Source organism: Lotus japonicus, chromosome 6 (genome assembly GCF_012489685.1).
Source record: "Lotus japonicus ecotype B-129 chromosome 6, LjGifu_v1.2".
In the NCBI taxonomy this organism is placed as follows: domain Eukaryota; kingdom Viridiplantae; phylum Streptophyta; class Magnoliopsida; order Fabales; family Fabaceae; genus Lotus; species Lotus japonicus.
The window spans coordinates 51,012,681-51,034,547 of record NC_080046.1 but is presented as its reverse complement, the minus strand read 5'-3'; the positions used below and the strand labels follow the sequence as shown (position 1 = coordinate 51,034,547).

Sequence of the window (21,867 nt, the reverse complement as noted above, 5' to 3'; positions counted from 1 at the left end):
TTTGTGAAACATAGAGATTGTTGATTCATAAGCTGATGGAAGGTTCATTTTTCATTTGATATACATGCTCATGAGTCATAACATTCTTGAGATTCGCCGCGTCTTGGCTCGTAATTGAGAAGTCCATCTTCGTTATGATCCCAAAGAAGCTAATACCCTAATATATTGTTTATTTGAGTATTGCATTTGACTTACCCGGAGAAGATTGAATCCTTAATTCTTACCGTCTAATTACTGTTTTTGCATTTAATTTTCCATAAACGAACCGTAAACCTTCTCGACAAAACAAGATCAAACTTATTATTATCAAAATAAAGATTTATATAATTTATGATATTGCATTTTTTAAATATATAAAAAATGTGTCGATATATAGAGGTTCCTTTCCTCCTATGGTCACACTTGTGTTCTTCTTCTTCTTGTTCGAACGGGACAAAAATTCCATCTTTTTCTGCAAATTGAAACCCTCTACAATTTCCCATTATTCCATCGTTTTCTCAATCCAATTCCACCGCAAAGATTCACTCAAAATCGAAACTTTCACTCTGGGTACTCCTTCAATCTATCTTTGATTCGCTGTTTGTTTCCCTTCAAATTCATGCATTGATTGCGTTAACCTTTTCATCACTGCGTCAATTTGATTGCAACTTTTTGTTTTGCGGTGTCTGTGTTATCAGATGTGGTAAAGTAGTGTTCTTTTCTCACTCTGAACCCTAGTACTAATTTCATCTTCTGTGTTTTTCGGCTTCTTTCTGTGTAGGTGGGTGTGTTTTTGTGAACACACCATACAAATATGGATCAACATGAGGATGAATGCCGCACCGGAGGCGAAAGTAACAGCAAACAAGATGATGAGGTTTGAATCATTCACCTGCTTGTGTGATTGCTAATGACCCATTTTTTGCTGTTTTTTTGTTTACTTCAATTGTTGTTACTTGTTTCTGTTTTACTTTTTTGGGGCTTTATATGAATATTTGGTATGACTGTATGACTATTATGCATTTATAATTTTGCCCGCGTACTCGGTATGAAAGATGTAGTAATATCTTGTAAGTTACATCAGTGGCATAGGTTATTTAACTATGGTATCGAATATCGATGTGCTTGCGCGGTTTTATTTTTGCGTCAGCATTTAGTGAGAAAATTATGCAGTGTTCCAATGGTAACTATAATTTTGATGATCAGGTTTTTTCTATGTATGCTTATTTGTGAATGAATGGGTTGTATAGTTTGTATTGGCTTTTAGCTTTACATGGTGAATTAAATGTTGTGTATGAAATCCTTGGGCAGGAAGCCGTTGCTCACCTTGAGGAAATAAAGAAGTCAATTGAGGCGAAGATCGCTTTACGACAAAGCAATTTGAATCCCGACAGGCCCGGTTAGTTATTGTTCCATTTTGTCGTCATTAATTATTAATATGCGATTCAGTTTTGTCGCTTCTACTAGGAATGGTGAAAACTCTTTAAATTGCTGTAGAATGCAGGGTTACTTGAGCTCTAGCTCAAGTGATTCCAAGCTCTTTAATTGAACACTGGCGATTTTTCTCCATGTTTTCAATCCCAACTAATGAGGAAGTCTTGATTGTTATTGTTTTAACACATGCACTTAGGCTCCTTTGAGCACTGTTTTGTCGTTTCTCTGGTATGTGTACTGTCATTATTTATTGCATGAATAGTAATACAATTTGCTTACATTGCATGCAGACTCAGGATTTTTAAGGACATTGGATTCTAGTATTAAGCGCAACACGGCTGTTATTAAGAAACTGAAGCAGATTAATGAAGAGCTGCGTGAAGCACTGATGGACGAGTTACGAACTGTCAACATGAGCAAATTTGTCAGTGAAGCAGTGGCGGCTATATGTGATGCCAAACTTAGGAGTTCTGATATACAAGCAGCAGTCCAGGTGTGTGCTGTGCATTTTTTCCCCTGGTTTCTACACAAAAAGAAATTAATTCCATAGAAGAAAGAATATCTTTGATTAGTTGCAATAAATGTGCTAAGGGTCCATGAGTTTGTAAGTCGGCAGAGACTATTTGGACCATCCCTCTTTACTATCCACACCATCCCCTTTTTTTTATAATTCCAAAAATACCCCCCACATAGAAAACAAACAAAGCAGTAAAAAAAATACTCTCACAATCTCACCTTCTTCTTCCTTCTTCCTCTTCCACTCTCACCTTCCCCCATCCCTATTTCATCTTCTAAATCAATATATATCACACATCTTGAAGCTCCAAATCAGTGTAGAAGATAAGTGGGTGAGATCAAGAGAAGATTAGAAGCTCAAAATAGGTGAGATTTTGGGATTTTTACGGGTTTTTCGCGTAAATCTGGGTTGAATATGTGGGTTCTGATTCGTTCCGCCACTTAAAATGCGGACGTTTAATTGCTACCGCTATTTTAGTAGCGGTAACTTCCGCTATCTTAATAGCGGTAACTACCGCTATCTTAGTAGCGGTAACTACCGCAATTAAAATAGCTGTAACGTCCGCTATCAAGGTAGCTGTAACTTCCGCTATTTTTGTCTAATGCTCACGTTTGTTGTGTCCGCTATCTTGATAGCGGAAGTTACCGCTATCTTGATAGCGGAAGTTACAGCTATCAAGATAGCGGAAGTTACCGCTATCATGACTGCGGTAGTTACCGCTATCTTGATTGCGGAAGGTTTTGAAACCGTGTGTGGGTTTTTAAGTAAACCAGAGGGAACAACTCAGAGGGACTTACCAGAGTCAAGGTTCCTTCTGAAATCGAGTGTGAGTTTTCCTTCCTCCTCTTTCTTTCTTTCTTCTCCTTCTGAAATCGTGATGGTGATGGACGACGGAGAATGGAGGCTAGGGTTTTGGTGGGGAAGGGTGAAGGACGTGATGGAGGCTGGGATTTTGGTGGGGAAACCGTGAGAGAAGGAGATGAGGAGGAGGAGATGAGGGCCACCGTCAGAATGAGAGAAGGAGATGAGGAGGGGGAGATGCGACCGAGAATGAGAGAGAGGGAGATGGTGGGATTAGGGTTTTTTTTTTAATTGGAGCAGTTATTTTTTAAAATATTTGGGGGTATAAATGTATTTTTGCACTTAAGGGGATGGTGTGGATAGTAAAGAGGGATGGTCCAAATAGTCTCTGCCTTGTAAGTCATACTGTTTGTTTACCTTGCAATTTTTTATTTCATCAATATTCAAATGAACTATGTTATTTGAGTTCAGATTGCTCCAAAAAAGCAAGGATCCTACCACTTAAATTAGTAAAAGTTTTTCAATTAGACAAACTACATTCACGGGTCTTTTGATTAGAAAGAAGAAAAAAAATGAAAAAATCCTATAGAGATCCGGTATAGATCTTGAGCACATTTTTCAGTCTTGTCATGAAAAAAAAATGTTCATAGTGTTTTTTAATGATTTAAAAAATATTAGAATTTGAAATAAAATCTCCTGATTATTTGACAAGCTACTTTGAGTAGTTTATAGAAAAAGCTATAATTGGAACTATTTTAAAATAAAAAGTGCTTTTTATAGAACGAACCTAACAAAAAGAGGTTTCAGCTGATATAATATGTCCAAAAAATATATATCATTTTTTACACAATTTTAAATTCACTTCTTTTTAGATTAGAAAAACAGATCCCAAATTATGTTATGAAATTGTTAAATTGTTTTTTTTAGAAATATCTTTAAATATATACCATAATCTTAGAGGCTGTTGAAAGTAGAAACCATACGGTTTAGGTCATGTACTACTATTCCTACAATGCTACTAGTGTTACTGTACGTTTACCAGTACAACCCCAAGCTTTCTAATACAAAATGCTCGTAACCCTATTTTCTGAGTGAGGATCGAAGACTAATGTATACTAGAGATGTATGTCTATTTTCTCTAGTAGTCATTGGTATGACTTTTTATCCTTGCTGTAGTTGTGTATCTCTTTGAATTCCAATGTTGTTAATTTTTGGCCTGTTATTGCACTATTGTTTTCTTTCCCTTCTTAATTGTTCTGTACTTGTCTTTCTGTTCTTGATACATTTTTCTAGTATGCTATACTTTGATAAACAATTAATTGCATAGTTTAGCATGTAGGTTATTTTTTTCCACAGAATTTTAAAATTTTCCATTTTTTATGTGACATATACGTTACCTTAAATATGTGGCTCCTGATACATGGCCATCACTTGCTTCTTTTTGGAAAGATCTGCTCTTTGCTTCACCAAAGGTACAAGGACTTTGCACCAAGCCTGATTCAAGGACTTCTCAAAATCTTCTCTCCTGGAAAACCTGGTGATGAATCCGATACTGACAAAAACTTGAAGGCAATGAAGAAGCGCAGTAGTCTGAAACTTCTATTGGAACTTTTTTTTGTTGGAGTTATTGAAGATGGCGCCATTTTTATCACTATCATAAAAGACCTTACCAGTGTGGAGCAGCTAAAAGATCGGGATGCTACACAAACAAGTTTGACACTTCTTTCTAGCTTTGCTCGACAAGGGAGGATTTTTCTAGGACTTTCTGTTAATGGACCAGAAATTCATGAAGAGGTATTTCTTTTATTAATTCTTCACTAGTATAACCAGTGCTTTCTCTTATTCATTTTTGGCTAGACTTACTTTTTTGGTTTTCATTAACTTATTCAATCTCTATTGTGTAGTCATTTTAAATCATGGCTATAAGTTTTGCTCCTGCCATTTTATTATATTATTTTGTGCCAAGGATTGTTCTGTACGCTAGCTGTGTTTTATATTCCTGCACTGACATTCTGATACAGTTTTTTAAAGGTCTTGCCATCACGGCTGATCAAAAGAAAGTTCTTAGGAAAGCATGTTATGCATTTTATGATGCTGCAGCTGAGCTACTTCAGTCTGAGCATTCTGTAAGAGTTCCAGCCTTTGTAAAATAATTTTTGTCTGTCTTCATGTCCTCTGTTCTGGTTTCTTCTTTCCATCAAATCCTTTGTGCCAATAATTTTGTTTGTCCTTCTGATTAGTGATGGCTTTATATCTTGACAGTCACTTCGAGTAATGGAGCATGAAAATTCTAAGATTTTGAATGCAAAAGGTGAGCTCAGCGAGGAAAATGTTGCTTCATATGAAAAGCTTCGCAAATCCTATGACCATTTGTACCGTAATGTCTCATCGTAAGTTTCTTTGTTTAGTTTTGACTACTAATATCTACATGTTTAATTAAGTTATTGTTGATAGACTTAATATATTCTTGCAAAACTACGGACCCCTGTTCAAGGGTTACATATATCGTTGCACATGTATATGTATATACCCAGCTGTTTGTTCCCTTTGATTCTTCTATCCTGTAATTATGATTGTGTTTTTACAGATTAGCAGAAGCACTTGATATGCAGCCTCCAGTAATGCCAGAGGATGGACACACAACAAGGGTTACTAGTGGCGAGGAGGCTATTTCTTCTGCTTCTGGGAAAGATTCTTCTGTTGTTGAACCGATATGGGATGATGAAGATACACGGGCTTTCTATGAATGTTTACCCGATCTTAGGTTTGTACTTCTAAGAAACTTCTGTATGTATCACATTGCTACTTGGTCCTTCATAAATTAATTCTTCCACTAGCTCTTGGTCTTTGTACTCTTTCTTGTTTAAAAATTTATATTTGACATAAACATCAACGGTTTCATATTTTTCTCCAGAGCTTTTGTTCCTGCTGTGCTTTTGGGAGAAACGGAACCAAAAAGCAATGAGCAATCTGTAAAAAGTCAAGACCAGTCAACTGTAAGGGAAAAAATTTCAACCTATTTCACAATCTTCTAGTTGTTAGTTTTTGTAGTTTTTGAATTTTTCTTTCCTAATTGGATGAAGGTTACACCTAGATGTACCCAATTCTTATACCTTTAGGTCTTCGTGTTGGGATCATTCATGATTCTCTGAAACCATTCTTGTTGTTCTTTAAATACTTGATGGTAATATTATTCGTTGTTTTCTTATCATGTAGTTATGCAGTTTAATTTCCGTTGAGCATACACCTAGCAGATTAAGTCTTTAGGAGAGTTGCCCCATGGCAAGAACATAATCCATTCTTTATATATAGCTTGGAATTAGCGATGGTTTCAACTACTTCATAGGTAGCAATGACAGTTGCTGATTCTCATAAAAAACAGCAACCTGGTGCTATGTCCTTGTGATAAAGCGTTGTTGCATTATTGATTGTTTCACTTTTTTTGTATGTAGTTTCCCAGTTTTGGAGAGTATCTTATTGTCTGCATACTCAAACTTCTCCTTTCTGTCTAATGAAATGTTTTTTTCTATATTTGAGCAACTTTAGATACTATTCCATAATTATTCATGAAAAACTAATATGAAAGTTTTAATCATATAAAACCACGATGTTGGTTTTTTCTTACCAACCTTCTGCAACTGTTCACTGACTGCAAGTTTGGTGAACTAGGAAATATTGCCTGAATCAGACAAAGGGCAAACCACCCGTGAAAGTGGAGAGGTCTCCACAGACCCTAGTGCTTTGCCAGAGGGAGAAAGCATACAAGGAGTGAAGGGTAAAGAAGAACAAGAGAAGTCTAAAGAATTGGACCGAGAGAAGGAAAAAGACAAAGAAAAAGACAAGGACAAAGACAAAGAAAAAGACAAGGACAAAGAAAAAGAAAAAGAGAAAGATAATGACAAAAAGGGGGAAAATGAAAAGGACAAACTCAGAAGTCTTGAAGGAACAAACTTGGATGCTCTGTTGCAGAGGCTTCCTGGTTGTGTGAGCCGTGACCTTATAGATCAACTAACTGTGAGAATATCTTATGCAGTTGTTACTTATCTTAGATTGTATTGTTATTTTTGTCATCATTAATTGTTATTTCCTTTTTGCTTAACACATGTTAGGTGGAGTTCTGTTATCTAAATTCAAAATCAAATCGGAAAAAGCTCGTGAGGGCATTATTCAGTGTACCAAGGACATCTCTGGAACTACTACCATATTACTCACGCATGGTTGCCACACTATCCACTTGTATGAAAGACGTCTCTTCAATTCTCTTGCAGATGTTGGAGGAGGAATTCAACTTCTTAATAAATAAAAAGGTTATTTCATATAATTTTTTATTTCTTGTCACCTTTAAATATTTAGGTGATTACTTATCTAGTTATTGAAATGTCTTAACAGGACCAGATGAACATTGAGACAAAGATCAAGAATATCAGGTTCATTGGAGAACTTTGCAAGTTCAAGATTGCCCCTGCTGGCCTAGTCTTCAGTTGTTTGAAGGTATAAGAGACTAATAATCAAATTATAAATCAAGGTGTTCCTTTTATCTACGATGACAATTTTCTTAAACTTGCAACTTATGTTTTGGATGTTAGAAATAAGTTAGAACCACACACCACCACAAAACCTTAGGCTTAAGGCAATGGATGTGTGTGTTCTTTAACTTATATGCTAATCTAGACAATGTGGGACTTCTTTGAGTCACACTTGTTACTACTCTAATATGGAGCCACTCTTATGCTGTCAACACTCAACAGTGTTCAGTTTCACTTGACTAAAGTCTTGTATTTTTATGCGTTAAGACGTTTAAATTATAATCTCCTTTTCCATTATTTTCTGTATTTTTCTTTCGATACCTCGGAAAACTTATTTTCTGTTTTTTGTCACATAAGTCTTTTAGGGAATATGCAAATTATATGAAATACAATTTGGTATGCTCCATTTTTCCACCTTCAAGCCTGTAACTTTTTTTCTTGGATCTAGTAGTAGTACTCTTACCCATCATAGTCTTTCTTCATATGACAAATAGCTCCTTTTTGTTGTATTGGACTAAAATGTGTTCTTTGTACATTTTTTACAATCTGGATTCAGATGTTGTGCAAGCTTATCTTCTGTACAAGCTTACCTCTTCTTTTAGGAGATTGAATCCTTCATTGACGTTTTCTTGTCATTCCAGGCATGTTTAGATGACTTTACTCATCACAACATTGATGTAGCTTGCAATCTTCTCGAAACATGTGGCCGGTTTCTGTATCGGTCTCCAGAAACTTCTATACGTATGGCTAACATGTTGGAGATACTGATGCGCTTGAAAAATGTAAAAAACTTGGATCCTCGACATAGCACTTTGGTAGAGAATGCATACTACCTTTGCAAGCCACCGGAAAGATCTGCACGAGTTGCTAAAGTCCGTCCTCCCTTGCATCAGGTGAAATTCTTATTTCAATTTCTCTATCTCTAATAAGTTTCACAATCTCAGCTAACATTGTAATTGATATCTTTATTGCAGTATATCAGAAAATTACTTTTCTCTGATCTTGATAAATCTACCATTGAGCATGTGCTCCGGCAACTTCGTAAATTACCATGGAGTGAATGTGAACCATATCTTTTAAAATGCTTCATGAAGGTCTACAAAGGCAAATACGGTCAAATTCACCTGATTGCATCTCTTGCTGCCGGTTTAAGTCGCTATCATGATGAGTTTGCTGTAGCTATAGTTGATGAGGTTATTATTTTTGATATGTTATTCCTTTCTTTATTTGATATCGCTTCATCATGTAATACCATGATTTGAATTTTGAGGAATGCGCACCTATTTATTAATAAGCTCTTGTTTTGGTTGCCCAAAACTTTTTTGCATGTAAATTTCTTCACATTGAACAAGAGTGGGCTTTTAATTAGAAGTTACTCACTTGATTTAACATATTCAATTATAACTAAATCACTTTTATGTTTTAAATGATTGAATTTTTGAATTACTATTTCTAGTACTACTATCTACTAGACCTGAGGCAGAAGGAAGTCATTGCAAGTGAATATTTTATAGACATTTACAAATTGTTATTTTACATTATGATTATTAGGTCCTGGAGGAGATTAGAATTGGGCTTGAACTAAATGACTATGGGATGCAGCAAAGACGTGTTGCCTATATGCGATTCTTAGGGGAGCTTTACAACTACAAGCATGCAGACTCCTCTGTCATTTTTGAGACACTATATCTCATTCTTGTCTATGGTCACGGGACACCAGAGGTATTATTTTTTTACTGTTAAGTGTTAACTTGTATTTTTTTAAACAGGGAAGACATTAAGCTTTTGTTGTGACATTATGGAATTTGTTTATTCATCCTGCCAGCAAGATGTACTCGATCCACCTGAAGATTTTTTTCGTATAAGGTTGATCATTACTCTGCTTGAAACTTGTGGGCATTACTTTGACCATGGCTCTTCTAAGAGGAAACTTGATCGATTCTTGATACACTTCCAGAGGTATATTTTAAGCAAAGGTGCACTGCCACTGGATGTCGAATTTGACTTGCAGGTCAGTCAGGCAGCGTTTATGTTGACTGTATTTCATTATGAGGGTATGATTGATGTGTTAATTTATTTATTTAATGATTTGGATTCCCAACCCTTCTTTATGTTTACTTCAGTGTTCAGTTTGGGCTACTAATCCAGTAGGTTTGGGATTGCTTTCCAGTGGCTTTTATGTACCTTATTATGTCTTTGGAATTTCATCTTATATAATATATCTTTTCTTAGAATTTTGATTTGCAGAGAGACTAGGTAGCTTTATTCTTTCTTAGTTGACCTTGATTATTCTGGTTGTACACTTGCACTCAGTCAAAAAGATATCTTATTGTTCATATTCTGGTTCTCCGGAAGAAACATTATTTTTTTCTTGTCTATTGTTGTTCTTTATAAGTACCTATGTTATCCGAGTGACCCTCTTGCCATGCCATACATTTAATTGGTGGGATTAAGTATCAACGTAAAATAGGATCTATCTATAGGACTTACCTGAAGAATCATCTAATTTGGCAATATCCAGTAATAGGATGTGTAGTTGTGTACATATGAGGTGAACTTTGGAACAAAAATATAATTTGCAAGTTATAACCATCTTAAGAATGCAGTAGTTTTTGTTGATAAAACGGTAGCTGCTTTCATTTACCCCACACTCCCTTTCTCTCTCTCCTCATTCGATTGCCCATGGACTTTTAGTATCTCTTATACAATGCACTTGTTAGCAGACTTCAAAACTGTCATACTAGCCATTATATAATATGCATTTGTTCTTACATTTCATATTTTGGGTTCATTATTTCTTTTGTGTAGGATCTGTTTGTGGACTTGCGTCCCAATATGGTTCGTTACTCTTCTATTGAGGAAGTGAATGCAGCTCTAGTAGAACTTGAGGAGCATGATCGCATTGTTTCTGCTGATAAGGCCAGTGGTGAAAAACAGTCTGAGAAGCCTCCAAGAAGGACCACTTCCTCCATGGTCGTTGGCAATGGACAAAGCATTGATAATGGTGCAGAGGACAACGGAGTGCAAGATGATGTTAATGACGGTGAGGCTGATTCAGGTAGCGATGTAATTGATGAGGAAGGACATGATGATGATGGGTTGGATGAGGAGAATCATGATGATGGGTCTGGGACTGAGGATGAGGATGATGATGAAGGGCCTGGACCTGCTTCTGATGAGGAAGATGAAGTCCATGTAAGACAGAAGGTGACAGAGGTGGACCCTCTGGAAGAAGCCAGTTTTGATCAAGAGCTCAAGGCTGTATTACAGGCAAGGGTTTACATAATTTATTATGCTTGTCCCTTCACTTGTGCTAAGTTTCTACCTTTGTACATGCATACATACATCTGTGCATGCATGTGTCTGTCTCCTTGTGAATTTTGATTCATTTTCAGAACATCGTAAAACGTTTCCTGGGAACCCTACTTCTAACCTGATATGTTGTTATTATGATAAGATAAGATTTGATTTGAGATTTATTTTGTTATGATAAGAAACGTTATGGAAGGCATCTTATCATGACATCATGTACTAGATAGGGTTGATTTTGTAAATGTTTGAGAATGGCTATGCAACCTATTATTGAGACAGACTAGGACCCTTGTCTATATATTATACTTTAAGTCATGTGTAAATTGTAATACAATATCAATCAGAAAATCATATTCTTATTACCTATAGTCCTTTCAACTGATATGATAAAATTTTATTTTTTCCTCTGATCTCGTGCTTTCTTACTGAGCTAGTCTTGTATTAGTTGTACTGAACTTGTACTTGACCCAGATTATTTGTGAAAGTAAAATAGGAGAGGTGTTTTTCTCACAATATTAGAAACTTTTGGAGCCTTATTTGAGAAATATACTGTCTTGTTTCTTCTCTCTTTTCCACCCAATCTATAAGTCCAATGATGTGTTATAAGATAAGATTTTCTTCGGGTGTACCCAATGTCTGGTTGTATTTATAACATTTTCATAGTGCTTGCTCCACAATTTGTGCAGGAGAGTATGGAACAGCGAAGGCTGGAGCTACGAGGCCGTCCTACATTGAATATGATGATTCCAATGAATGTATTTGAGGGATCTGCCAAGGATCATCACGGGAGAGGAACTGGTGGGGAAAGTGGTGATGAGGCCCTGGATGAGGATACTGATGGAAACAAAGAAGTCCAAGTGAAAGTTCTTGTGAAACGTGGGAACAAGCAACAGACAAAGCAGATGTACATCCCACGCAATTCGTCACTGGTGCAGAGTACAAAACAGAAAGAAGCAGCCGAACTTCAAGAGAAAGAAGATATTAAGAGGCTTGTCTTGGAGTATAATGATAGAGAAGAGGAGGAGCTTAATGGATTAGGGACCCAGCCAACAAACTGGATGCAGAGTGGGGGTTATAGGGGTGGTGGTCGTGGCTACACTTCAGAAGGAACCGGTGGCAGAAGTGGTGGATCACGCCATCGGCATCATTATCCCGGAAGTGGCTTCTACTATAGCAGAAGAAGGTAAAATGATAGTGACTATGGAAAGCAGATATTTTATGCCATCTGCTTCCTCTCAGCATGACAAAAACTTGAAAGCAAGGCTTATCTTAACTTAAGACCTAGCCCTCTCTTTGGCCACTACCCTCTACATTTCAAACGATTCACGGCAAGAACAAGTCATTTTCACTTACCTTGTTGGTAAGTGGTGATTTTGAACATGGTGTGTTGGAGATGCAGGGGTTGTAAGGTGATGTACACTGTTTTGATTTCCTAACCTAAGCTGACTTGCAGGGTTGTGGATTGTGGGTGTTATGCAGACATGTCGAAGATGGAGTCGTGTGACTATACCCTGTCCTCCAAGCTTAAATTTGTATAGCTATTTGTATGGATATACAAAATCTCTAAATGTAAGGTTTTGGTGGTTTCTTATCAGCCAGGAGGTTGGATCATATTCTGTGAAGGATGAATAGGCAAAATATGTCTTGATGCTTTGTCAACTTATGGAAAAATGTCAAGCATCGGTTTAAGAATAGACCTCACTTGGTCATTGTGACTGAATGTTTCGTTATAGACTGAATTGCTTGAAAGATTAGCTCTTAGAGCTTTGAATTTATATTTATGATGGTATGCAATTAGATACCCTAATCTTAGGGATCCAATTATAGTAGTAAACAGAAACCTTACCAATAGACTCCTTTCCAACATAAATATTGCTATTTAGAAATGATGTAATGATTTCTTCAAATATTCCTGGATAGGATTACAATCAATTTCTTTGTTTAGTTTGTTCATGGAAAATCAGATTGGAGGTAAAGTGCACAGTAGGCTCACAAACCCTAATTTATAGAATTTTAACTTAAAAGGAAGCTACTTTAGCCATATGAACTTGTAGTAAAAGTTTGAAACTTTGTGCACTCAAACTGGCAACATCATTGCTCTAACATGCAATAATATTACCTTCAATACTAACTCAATTTGCACTTATGTTGGCAACAATAGTAGTATGGCTTCTATTTTTATGTTAACTTTCTCCTAAGATAACCCTGAATGTATCTCAATTTTCTCAAAAAGAACTAAGAGATTAGCTCACAGTATTTTCTATAGAGGATACGATCTGAGTTCAGTAATATATTAAAAACTTCCCACTAGTAAAACATCATGGGTTTTTGTTCTTGTGCAAAAAGAAAAACACATGGAAGGGTAGAGTATGTTTTGTGCAAAAAGAAAAACCTCATTCAAGCTAACATTATCATTTGTTATATATTGATTTGTTCTCCATGATCTTCACCACCTACTTAGAGTTGTCATGTTTCTTTGTCAAACACTACCACATGTATGCTTATCCACAAGAATCTTCACCCTATATGTTGGAGTCCTACAAGCTTTTCTCACAAGAACCATACCTTAGTCTCTCACCCTTACTATATGATTCTTCATAAAAAAATATTAGATAGAATGCTCTAAATAGCTTCTTTAAATTAACTTAATGATGAAAAATCTTATTCTGAACATTATAAGTTAAAAATTCTTAGACACAGCTTTCTTAAATTTAGGCATCTTGTTTTTGTGTATACATTAAAACCTAAGTCCACTTCATCACTATTGATAAATTTCTTGATGTTTGGTGGATGTAGTTCTCACCATCGTTATCATCCACATACCCCCCCTCCCCCCTCCTTTATTCTCACATAATGTCGATCGTACACTATGCCATTTTAACATTTCTGGGTTTCTTCCTTTTTTTCCTAAATGTTCCAACCTATCTTAAAAGCTTGCGTCACTCACTTTCCACCACATTTACCTCGCCCGAACAATGACAAAGCTTGAAACTATGTCCAGGTTATACTAATATCCAAGTCTTGAAATGCATGATTCTCTGCCAACAAAGGTTCCCTTATGATGGATGAATAATGAGAAGTTAATGCTTTGACTTAAAAACAAAGAAAATTGATCAAAGCTTGTTATATTTCCTACTCATTTGGCCCCTACGTTGACAAATATGAAAAAAGAACAATAAGATAGTAGACAAACATACTAGGTACCCCATATAGGGACCACATATGCAAGGGAATCCACTAATATTTAGGTCCCCCCACGTGCTACAAATCAAACACCAAAACAAAGTACCTCAAATTAAAGACCAAAATCCTTATCCATGCCCTCCCACAACGAAGCTCCACCAAGTTTGATTTTAGTTGTTAGATGCAATTTAGGAGCGTGAAGACAAGTTAAAGCTCTAGATATTCCCTTCGAGCATCAAGAATTTGACTGGCATAGGGATATTTTTCAAAAAAAAACCAATGAAGTTTAATTACAGAATAAGGAAAAAATAACTAGATTATAATTTTAAATGATATTGATATTGATTTACACATCAGTAATTTGATGCGATGTGACATCCTTTTTATTACATCGTACTTATCTAAAGTAATTATTCAATAAGAACTAAGAGTTGCCACTTTGAAATAATGAAAGTACAAAATCAAATCGAAGAAGTAAATAGGAATAAACATAAAATTTAACAAATAAAACCTTTAATAACTTATTTTAACAAATATAACCATTAAATTAAATAATATCATCATTATGATTTCGTGTACTATTTCAATTAAATTGAAATCGGTACTATTTTCCTCCTGTAACTAAAAAAATTTGAAATCGGTACGTCTCTATCCTTATGTCTCTATCCTTATAGTCGATATTTACCTATATTTAAAAATGTATAACATGCATTTTTTGATGCATCGGAAAATTAAAAACATATAACATACATTAAGCTGAAGTTATCAGATGAGTATCAAATGATTTTAAAATTTTACACTTGATCTACTCGTTTGACTTATGATTTCGTAACAAAATACATAATTATAGAAAATCAATTGGTCATATTTAGGACTATCTGCCACTTCTGAGGTATGATATGTGTAATAATTTCCAACTTTATTTGATGAATATAATTTGTTTGGCTGGAAAATAAGAGAACATTTTATTTTGTCAAAGAAAATGGAGAGTGTGAAAAGGTTGCTTTGGGGTTATATAATGGGCCAACTGATGTGATTGTTTGTTCGGCCATGCTTCAGTGGGTTGTGGATCCAATTCACAAATTGCATTTGAGAAGGAAAATATACACTTAATGATGTTGACATATTGCAGTTCCAGGGCAAAAGAGGAAAAAATAAGAACAATAAAACTCACTTAATAGTCAATACATTTTATTATTTCTTTAGTGAAGAGTATTATCAATTCAATCCTTTATGGATTTGATAAGGATTTTCAGCAATCCAACTAATTAACTACACATTTCACCTAATTAAAATGCTAAACTACCAGCAAACCTTACACCAAGGAAAACCATTGCCAAATACACCAGACACATGCTTCACTATTTAAAGCTACATAAAACTAATCATAAAATTCAACTCAGTAATTTTTTTCCTGAGTTAGTGCTTCTCAGAGCCAGAATCTCTCTTCTGCCAAAACTTGAACTGCAGAGATCTTTGTTCCAGCATCTTCTCCACTTCCTCCATTGGAACCCCTTTGGTCTCAGGCACAAAAACAATGACAAAGAAAATGGCTACAACAGCCAAAATTCCAAACATCATGAATGTCCATGCTGTCCCAATAGTTTGTGTCAAGGACAGAAAAGACTGTGAAACAATTAAGTTGGAAATCCAAACAGTGGTGGATGCAATTCCTCCACAAACCCCTCTATACCTCAAGGGATAGATCTCAGAGTTGATAACCCATGGAACTGTCCCCATCCCTGGTGAGAAGGTAATGATGTAGAGAGCAAGCCCAACTAGAGCAGCCCAACCAAATTTACTTGGACATCCCCTAGTGTACCATGCCCTGTGATCATTTCCACACATATCCTTTGTAGTGTCATCGGAAATCAAACATGCCCCAGGTAAGAGCTGCAAATTTCATTTATAGTAATGTCAATAAATATGTTAGAAAATATAATATAAAATCATTCACATGTCATATATTCAACAGCTTTAGATTTTGAGATATTGGTTCATGATATGCTATCAGAATCTCTATGACCAAATAGTCTAGACTTCAATCATTGTTTTCTCCAATTATTCTGACAAAAAAGTTAAACTTCAGTGCCTGCAGTCCTTTTTGACGCATTTAGGGCAACCATTGAATGTTAGTCATTGGATTAAGATCGAACGTTTCAGATTTGATCTTAGTAAATAAAGTACAAACATATGCTAAAAATATGACCCATCTAATCTTTAATCATAAGACTTGTATTTGTGACCGCAGTCAACTGCACTAAATTCAAATCCGTGCATTGTTCGCGCTTAAAGCCTAATTAGCTCATACGTGAGGGTTTGTTTTAGAAACATAATATAAAATCATTCACGCATCTTTTACCCAATCTTTTCTGATAATTTGTTCATGACAAAATATGAATATGTTATAGATATACTCTTGCAATATTGTATGGTTTTGGTAAAATGTGAGTGTAGAATAGATTTACCTTGTTAGGAGAAGCAGCACAAAAACCACAAGATGGTGAAGCCTTTAGGCAAGTCATGCAAGTCCATCTACCAGGGTTCACAGCTGCTCTGAAATCAGGGCATGTGTTATTGTAATGAGAGGTTTCAATGGCACTAACTGTTGGAGCATGAAGCTCACTCTCACGAAAAGCGACAGTAAGAAGAGCCAGGGAAAGCACAACACCACATAAACTGATCAGGGCAAGTTTTTTTCTGCCAGTCTTGTCAATGAAATATATGCTCAAAATGGAACCAAAAGCATTTAGGCCAGAGGTGATTAGTGACAGAAGCAGGGCTGTCCTGTTAGATGCAAAACCAGCAAGTTGAACAATGGTGGGACTGTAGTACATTACAGTGTTGATTCCCACAAACTGCTGGAAGAATTGGAGTCCCATCCCTGCATAAAGACCTCTTCTAACAGTTGTGGTTTTCAAAAGTGTCATCATGCTTATCTTTGATGTTTTTGATTCCTCAATTTCAGATTCAACTGATTCCTTTAACGCTTCAATTTCAGCGTCAACATCCTCTGGAGCGTAAATCTTCTTCAGAATTGATTTTGATTCTTCCTCCCTACCCTGTTTCAAATTGGGAAAGAAAAAACATGAAAATCAAAATAGGAACAACAGTGAAGACTTTTGGAATTTCATTGACTGAAAATTTGGTGATGCTTGATGACTAGTTGGAAACCCTTTTACAATTGATTCTGAAGTCATAATCTATTATGGGGAGAAACTTCTGAATTCAAAAGTGATTCTTACAAAAGAGAAGCTGATCCGAACACACTATAACTAGTGACGAAGAACTAACCTTCCGGTACAGCCAACGAGGAGACTCAGGGAGTGACAACATCAGCACAATTTGTATTATAGCAGGTGCTGCTGCTACCCCTAACATCCATCTCCATGTCCCTGGTGCCTGAGTGAAAATTCAAAAACCAGCAGCAAATTCTTTTAGCTCATCATCACCAAACAAAAGGTGTGAAATTCAGACGAAAAAAAAATAACAATGATATAAGTAATAACATTCTCTTTGGAACATACTTTTCATGTGGATTTTGAAAAAACAAAACACATTTTTTTAAAGCAATCTATCATGCATCTAAAGTAACATAGTATAAAATAAACAAAAGTGTGACATTTCTACAAACAGTTATCAAGCATTGTATAAACAAGTGTTTCAAACTTGAGAATTGTACATACATTAGTGAAGGCCAAGTTGATGAGGTAGGAAAGGAACTGTCCTCCAGTTATAAGAAAACTGTTGAGACTGACAAGTGCTCCTCTCACTCTAGTTGGGGAAGCCTCAGAAATGTACAAAGGGGAAGCCATTGAAGCCATGCCAACACCAAATCCAACAAAAACTCTACCAAATAAGAGAATAGCTGGATTTGGAGCAGCAGCCATGATTACAGACCCTATTAAAAAGAGGGTATCTGCAATAATTATTGCTACTCTCCTTCCAAACCTGTCATTGATCCATCCTCCAACTGCAGCTCCTATGATTGCTCCAGCAATTGCTGTACTCACTATGGCTTCCTGAAACATTTTTCCATGATTGATTCACTATTACATACACCAAAATAAGTACTTTCAATCCAAAAAGAAAGAATCATACATTTTTTATTCGCTCTTTCATTTAGAAAAGGAAAATTGACTCAAGAGCTATTGCATAAGGAATGATTTCCATGACTGCACTCTAGGTTTTGATGAATCCCATTTAACAGCTTTCGTGCATGTTTGGAAACTCATTCGAAAACTATGATGAGGCCAAAATCATGGTAGATAAAAGAAATTTTCCTTAGCTTTTGCTTCTATCTGCCATGATTTTGGCTTCGCCCTAATTTTCGAATGAAATTCAAATCATGAACTCAATTGAGTTACACATAATCGCAAAAAGAATTGGTTTGATCATCAACAAAATTAAAATAAATAGAAGTGTGAAAAAAGGAAATCTGGATTGGATTTTTTCTGATATGTTATTTGAGATGGGAACTGAATATCCACTTCATAGTTTTTTTCCATCTCAAACTCTAACCATTGTTTAAAAAAATCAAACATATGGAAATCTTTAATATGCACAAGTAAAAACTTGTGTAAGGTTACACAAGCACCTTTTGACCCATGGTAACAGGTTTTCAATATTTTTTTTTAAAAAATAATTCAAAAACAAAAAAAATATTTATTAGTGAATTAATTAATTAAGGATTTAGGTTAATCACATCTAAGTTCATCTTCATCCTCAAATCATGTTCGTCATCCCACTTTTTCATTCATCATACGAAACTTCTTCATTCCCTCTTGCGGTTCCTTTCTTATATTATTGGCATGATTTCATTAATATATTGAAAAATACCAACCACCTCAAGCAAATCAAGTTAAAATCCAGGACAGGTGAACAAAAGCATAGAAACATGCAATAATCTTGCAGAGCATGATAAACACCCATGTCACAAAAAAGCCCTCTTCCTCCTCAGATCCCTCACCAACAACAATACCCCACAATGACAATCATATAAGAAAGGAACCACACAACTATAATTGAAGAGATTCACCGTTGTCTTCATCTTCATCATGGTGTTCTTCAATCTCTGCAAAAACAGATCTGGATTTTTCATTTCCAGATCTCGTAAACCTCCATGCTCCCCTCAGTCCACCAGAACCACCGCGGGATCCAAACCGCAGACCGCCGCAGGGAAACCAGATCTGAGAAGCTTCACAACCAAAAAGCGGCGGATCGGACCTCGTGAGGGAGATCGGCGCTGGAACCGGCGAGGAGCGTGCGACGGAGCCGGTCACAGTAACAGAGGAGGAGCGTGGCGGCGGCGCTGAACACAGAAGAGCATGGCGGTGGCGCGGTTGAGAACGAAGGAAACGAGGTCAGGAGTAAGAAGGAGTGGTGGTGGCGGCACGGCCATGAATGTGTGACGGCGAGGTCATGGGAGAGATGAAGGAGGTGACAGCTAGGGTTTTGTTAGAGGATGAAGGTGATAATGAGAAAGATTAGCATAAATATTGTGATTAATAAAATAAGTATTTTGAATTTTTTTTAAAATAAAAAACCGGAAAACCTGCTATAAGAGGTCAAAAGGAGCTTGTGCAATGTTACACAAGTTTTTACTTGTGTATGTTAAAGGCATACTTCCTTTTTTAACTAACCAAATCTGAATTGGATTTGGATGTAGCATGAGCTGTTATTGTATGGTAGAATCATATTAAAATTAAAACGTCCCATCTATTTTTTTGTTTAATTATTTGATTTGACGATTGAGGATGGTTAAGAACATAATAGGAATTGCCTGGTTTTGAATGGTTTAGTAGCTAGCTGGTGTTCAATTTGCCTTGTTGGGTAAGTGGGCAACCTCCCCCTATTGGGCAAATCAAGCACTTGCTCAAGCATGACATGATTAGGACACTTATTTTCCATTTTTTTGGGTTCATATGTGGCATGTTTCTATTAGACCACAGACATTTATTTTGAAACCAAATCACATGTTCCTCATCTTTTTTCTTTCTTAACTTCATTGTAAATAGCACATTAAAAGTAGTAATTGAGATAAAGTATTATTACTTTTGAAGGAAAAATGTATTGTTAACGTTTCAATTTTAACTAAAAATGAAAATCCACAAAAGACAGGTAATTTCAACTACTTATGCTTATTTGTAACCAAAACAAATTTACTTATGCTTATATCTATATCTATATTACTAGTATTAATAGCCTAAATGGTACTTGATCGATTAAAATTTCTCAAATCCTAGGTTCAAATCCTACTGATACCTAGATACCAAAAAAAAATATCTATATCTATATCTATATTTTGATAGTAGTAATTAGATTTATATCGTGTACCAAAAAAAGTAATTAGATATATATCGTTTTCAGCATCCTTAACTCTTTTCTTTGAATTTATCAGGCAGATATTCAGCGTGTAAGTCAAGGAGATTAACATTTTTTTATCTCTAAAGACACCGTGGGAAGAAAAAACAACTCTGGGTTCACGTATTTAATATTTTTATTACTTTAAAAATGTATTTAATATTTTGTATTAAAAAATAAATAAATATGTGAATATATCCAAACCAAAATATTTAATGGATCTCATCCGGTGAATCCGGATCCTGTAGTTTTTTTATCCGCCGAAACCGATTTGAAAATCTGTGAACTCAAATTAAAAAACACAACCTTAATACAAATCTACTATGATATATATCATGAAACTTTGCAATTAAAAAAAAAAAACAATTATCACCTGAGAAATAGAGTCAGTATTTTATGTACTACCAAAAAAATAAAACAGAGTCAGCATTTCTCAAGCTGCTAGTCAAATTATGAAGAAATCATGTAAAGAAAAAGGAAATAATTGAGTTTATCTTAAGAAGTGTGTTGATTTTTCAGCAAGAAATTAGACTAAAACCTCTTTGTTTACTAGTCAAAAAAATATGAAAAATGGAAAAATAATACACATTTCAATACATTTTTTCTTCACAAAAAAGGGTACAGACAATATGTCCAAAGAACATGTAACATAGAAAACGATGCCAAGTTTTGTCCTTTTTTACAGCAAGTTGGTGGTTGTGAACAGAGGAGGTGAGGGGGGCATTAATGTCCATTCAAGTAGGTTGGGGTTCACAAGAGGTGATTTGAGTTGATTGGGAGAGTAAGATCATTCATTAATGAATTATCTCAATTTTCAAGAGAGAGCGAGAGAGAGATTACCTGAAGCCAAGTTTTTCTATCTACTGCTTTGAAGTCATCTCTGATATACAGAAGAGCCCCAGATATAACTCCTGCAGATACATACAGATACCCCACCAATTACATATCAACCATAGCACACATAACAATAATATGCGCATACATCACATGCTAAGAAAAAACATAAAATGAAACTTTATCCTATATATTTATTTAATTTAAATTTGTAGCATGACCCAGATGAAAATTACACTTAGAAGTTAGAATTAACATGATAATTTTGATTTTTAGAGTAGATGAGTAATTTTGGTATGTGATATGTATGATGAAACAGAGGATTTGAAACAGGGGAATAAATGTAACAGGGGATTTTGTTGGTTAGTTAGTTAGTTAGAAATTAAACTAACCGGTATCGTAGCCAAAGAGGAGGCCACCGATTCCAGCAGAGAAAGCAAGGCGAAGAACATAAGGGTTTTTCCATGAAAGAGATAAACATTCTCTGAAAGCAGACATGTCAGCTTCTGGTACACCTCCTTCCATGGTGTTGAAAAACAGAACAGAGAAACAGAGGAAGAACAGAACAAGAGTGCTATACTAGGATTCTTCAACAACGTTAGTTTTGTGTTGTGTCCTTGCTTGATTGAGAATTGAGAGCAAGTGTTGTGGATGGAGTAATGGAGGATCAAGATGAGTAGTGTATTTATAATGGGGGGAACCGTTGAGATGATGAGTCTGGACTCTGGACACACTAATATTCTGGAGGACTTAAACCAATTTTATAGTATTAAAATATACTAGTATGATTTTGAATAATGATACATTTACATTTCGTATTCTCTTTCATCTCATTTTCACACATTTTTCTTTTTATCTTTCTCTCTCTGCCTATTGTGTCATATCATAAATCATATCGCCAATTTCTCAATTTTTTCT

At 35.5% G+C, this 21,867-nt stretch overlaps 2 protein-coding genes across 3 annotated transcripts; one reads left to right on the top strand and one right to left on the bottom strand.

The window, feature by feature from the left end:
* The first annotated feature begins 391 nt into the window (after window positions 1–391).
* Window positions 392–12,420, top strand: LOC130722014 (regulator of nonsense transcripts UPF2). Its single transcript, XM_057572600.1, has 18 exons — window positions 392–549; window positions 761–856; window positions 1,291–1,378; window positions 1,704–1,906; window positions 4,181–4,525; window positions 4,753–4,857; window positions 4,994–5,121; window positions 5,319–5,495; window positions 5,646–5,727; window positions 6,401–6,745; window positions 6,841–7,038; window positions 7,121–7,222; window positions 7,899–8,150; window positions 8,232–8,450; window positions 8,809–8,979; window positions 9,083–9,268; window positions 10,066–10,527; window positions 11,256–12,420. Exons 2-18 carry the CDS (start codon window positions 794–796, stop codon window positions 11,754–11,756), a joined length of 3,627 nt encoding a protein of 1,208 aa, XP_057428583.1. The 5' UTR covers window positions 392–549; window positions 761–793; the 3' UTR covers window positions 11,757–12,420.
* Window positions 12,421–14,922: 2,502 nt separating this feature from the next.
* Window positions 14,923–21,640, bottom strand: LOC130722015 (probable inositol transporter 2). 2 transcript variants are annotated; one of them, XM_057572601.1, is made up of 6 exons: window positions 21,342–21,640; window positions 20,956–21,026; window positions 17,439–17,774; window positions 17,047–17,154; window positions 16,221–16,814; window positions 14,923–15,645 (listed from the first exon to the last, which is right to left on the bottom strand). In XM_057572601.1, the coding sequence occupies exons 1-6, from the start codon at window positions 21,472–21,474 to the stop codon at window positions 15,172–15,174; spliced, it is 1,716 nt and encodes a 571-aa protein (XP_057428584.1). In that variant the 5' UTR covers window positions 21,475–21,640; the 3' UTR covers window positions 14,923–15,171. The 2 variants fall into 2 exon arrangements, with proteins under 2 accessions (XP_057428584.1, XP_057428585.1); XM_057572602.1 differs by lacking the exons at window positions 20,956–21,026; window positions 21,342–21,640 and adding an exon at window positions 18,791–19,259.
* Window positions 21,641–21,867: the final 227 nt, after the last annotated feature.

What these genes read in the sequence shown, in the direction of transcription:
- LOC130722014 (XM_057572600.1), top strand. Translation starts at nt 794, where the DNA reads ATGGATCAACATGAGGATGAATGCCGCACCGGAGGCGAAAGTAACAGC. An exon ending in AAAGTCAAGACCAGTCAACT is followed by an intron (nt 5,728 to 6,400) that starts GTAAGGGAAAAA and finishes TTGGTGAACTAG; the next exon opens with GAAATATTGCCTGAATCAGA. An exon ending in ACTTCTTAATAAATAAAAAG is followed by an intron (nt 7,039 to 7,120) that starts GTTATTTCATAT and finishes ATGTCTTAACAG; the next exon opens with GACCAGATGAACATTGAGAC.
- LOC130722015 (XM_057572601.1), bottom strand. Translation starts at nt 21,474, where the DNA reads ATGGAAGGAGGTGTACCAGAAGCTGACATGTCTGCTTTCAGAGAATGT. An exon ending in TCAACTTGGCCTTCACTAAT is followed by an intron (nt 17,155 to 17,438) that starts GTATGTACAATT and finishes ATTTTCACTCAG; the next exon opens with GCACCAGGGACATGGAGATG. An exon ending in CTCGTTGGCTGTACCGGAAG is followed by an intron (nt 16,815 to 17,046) that starts GTTAGTTCTTCG and finishes AATTTGAAACAG; the next exon opens with GGTAGGGAGGAAGAATCAAA.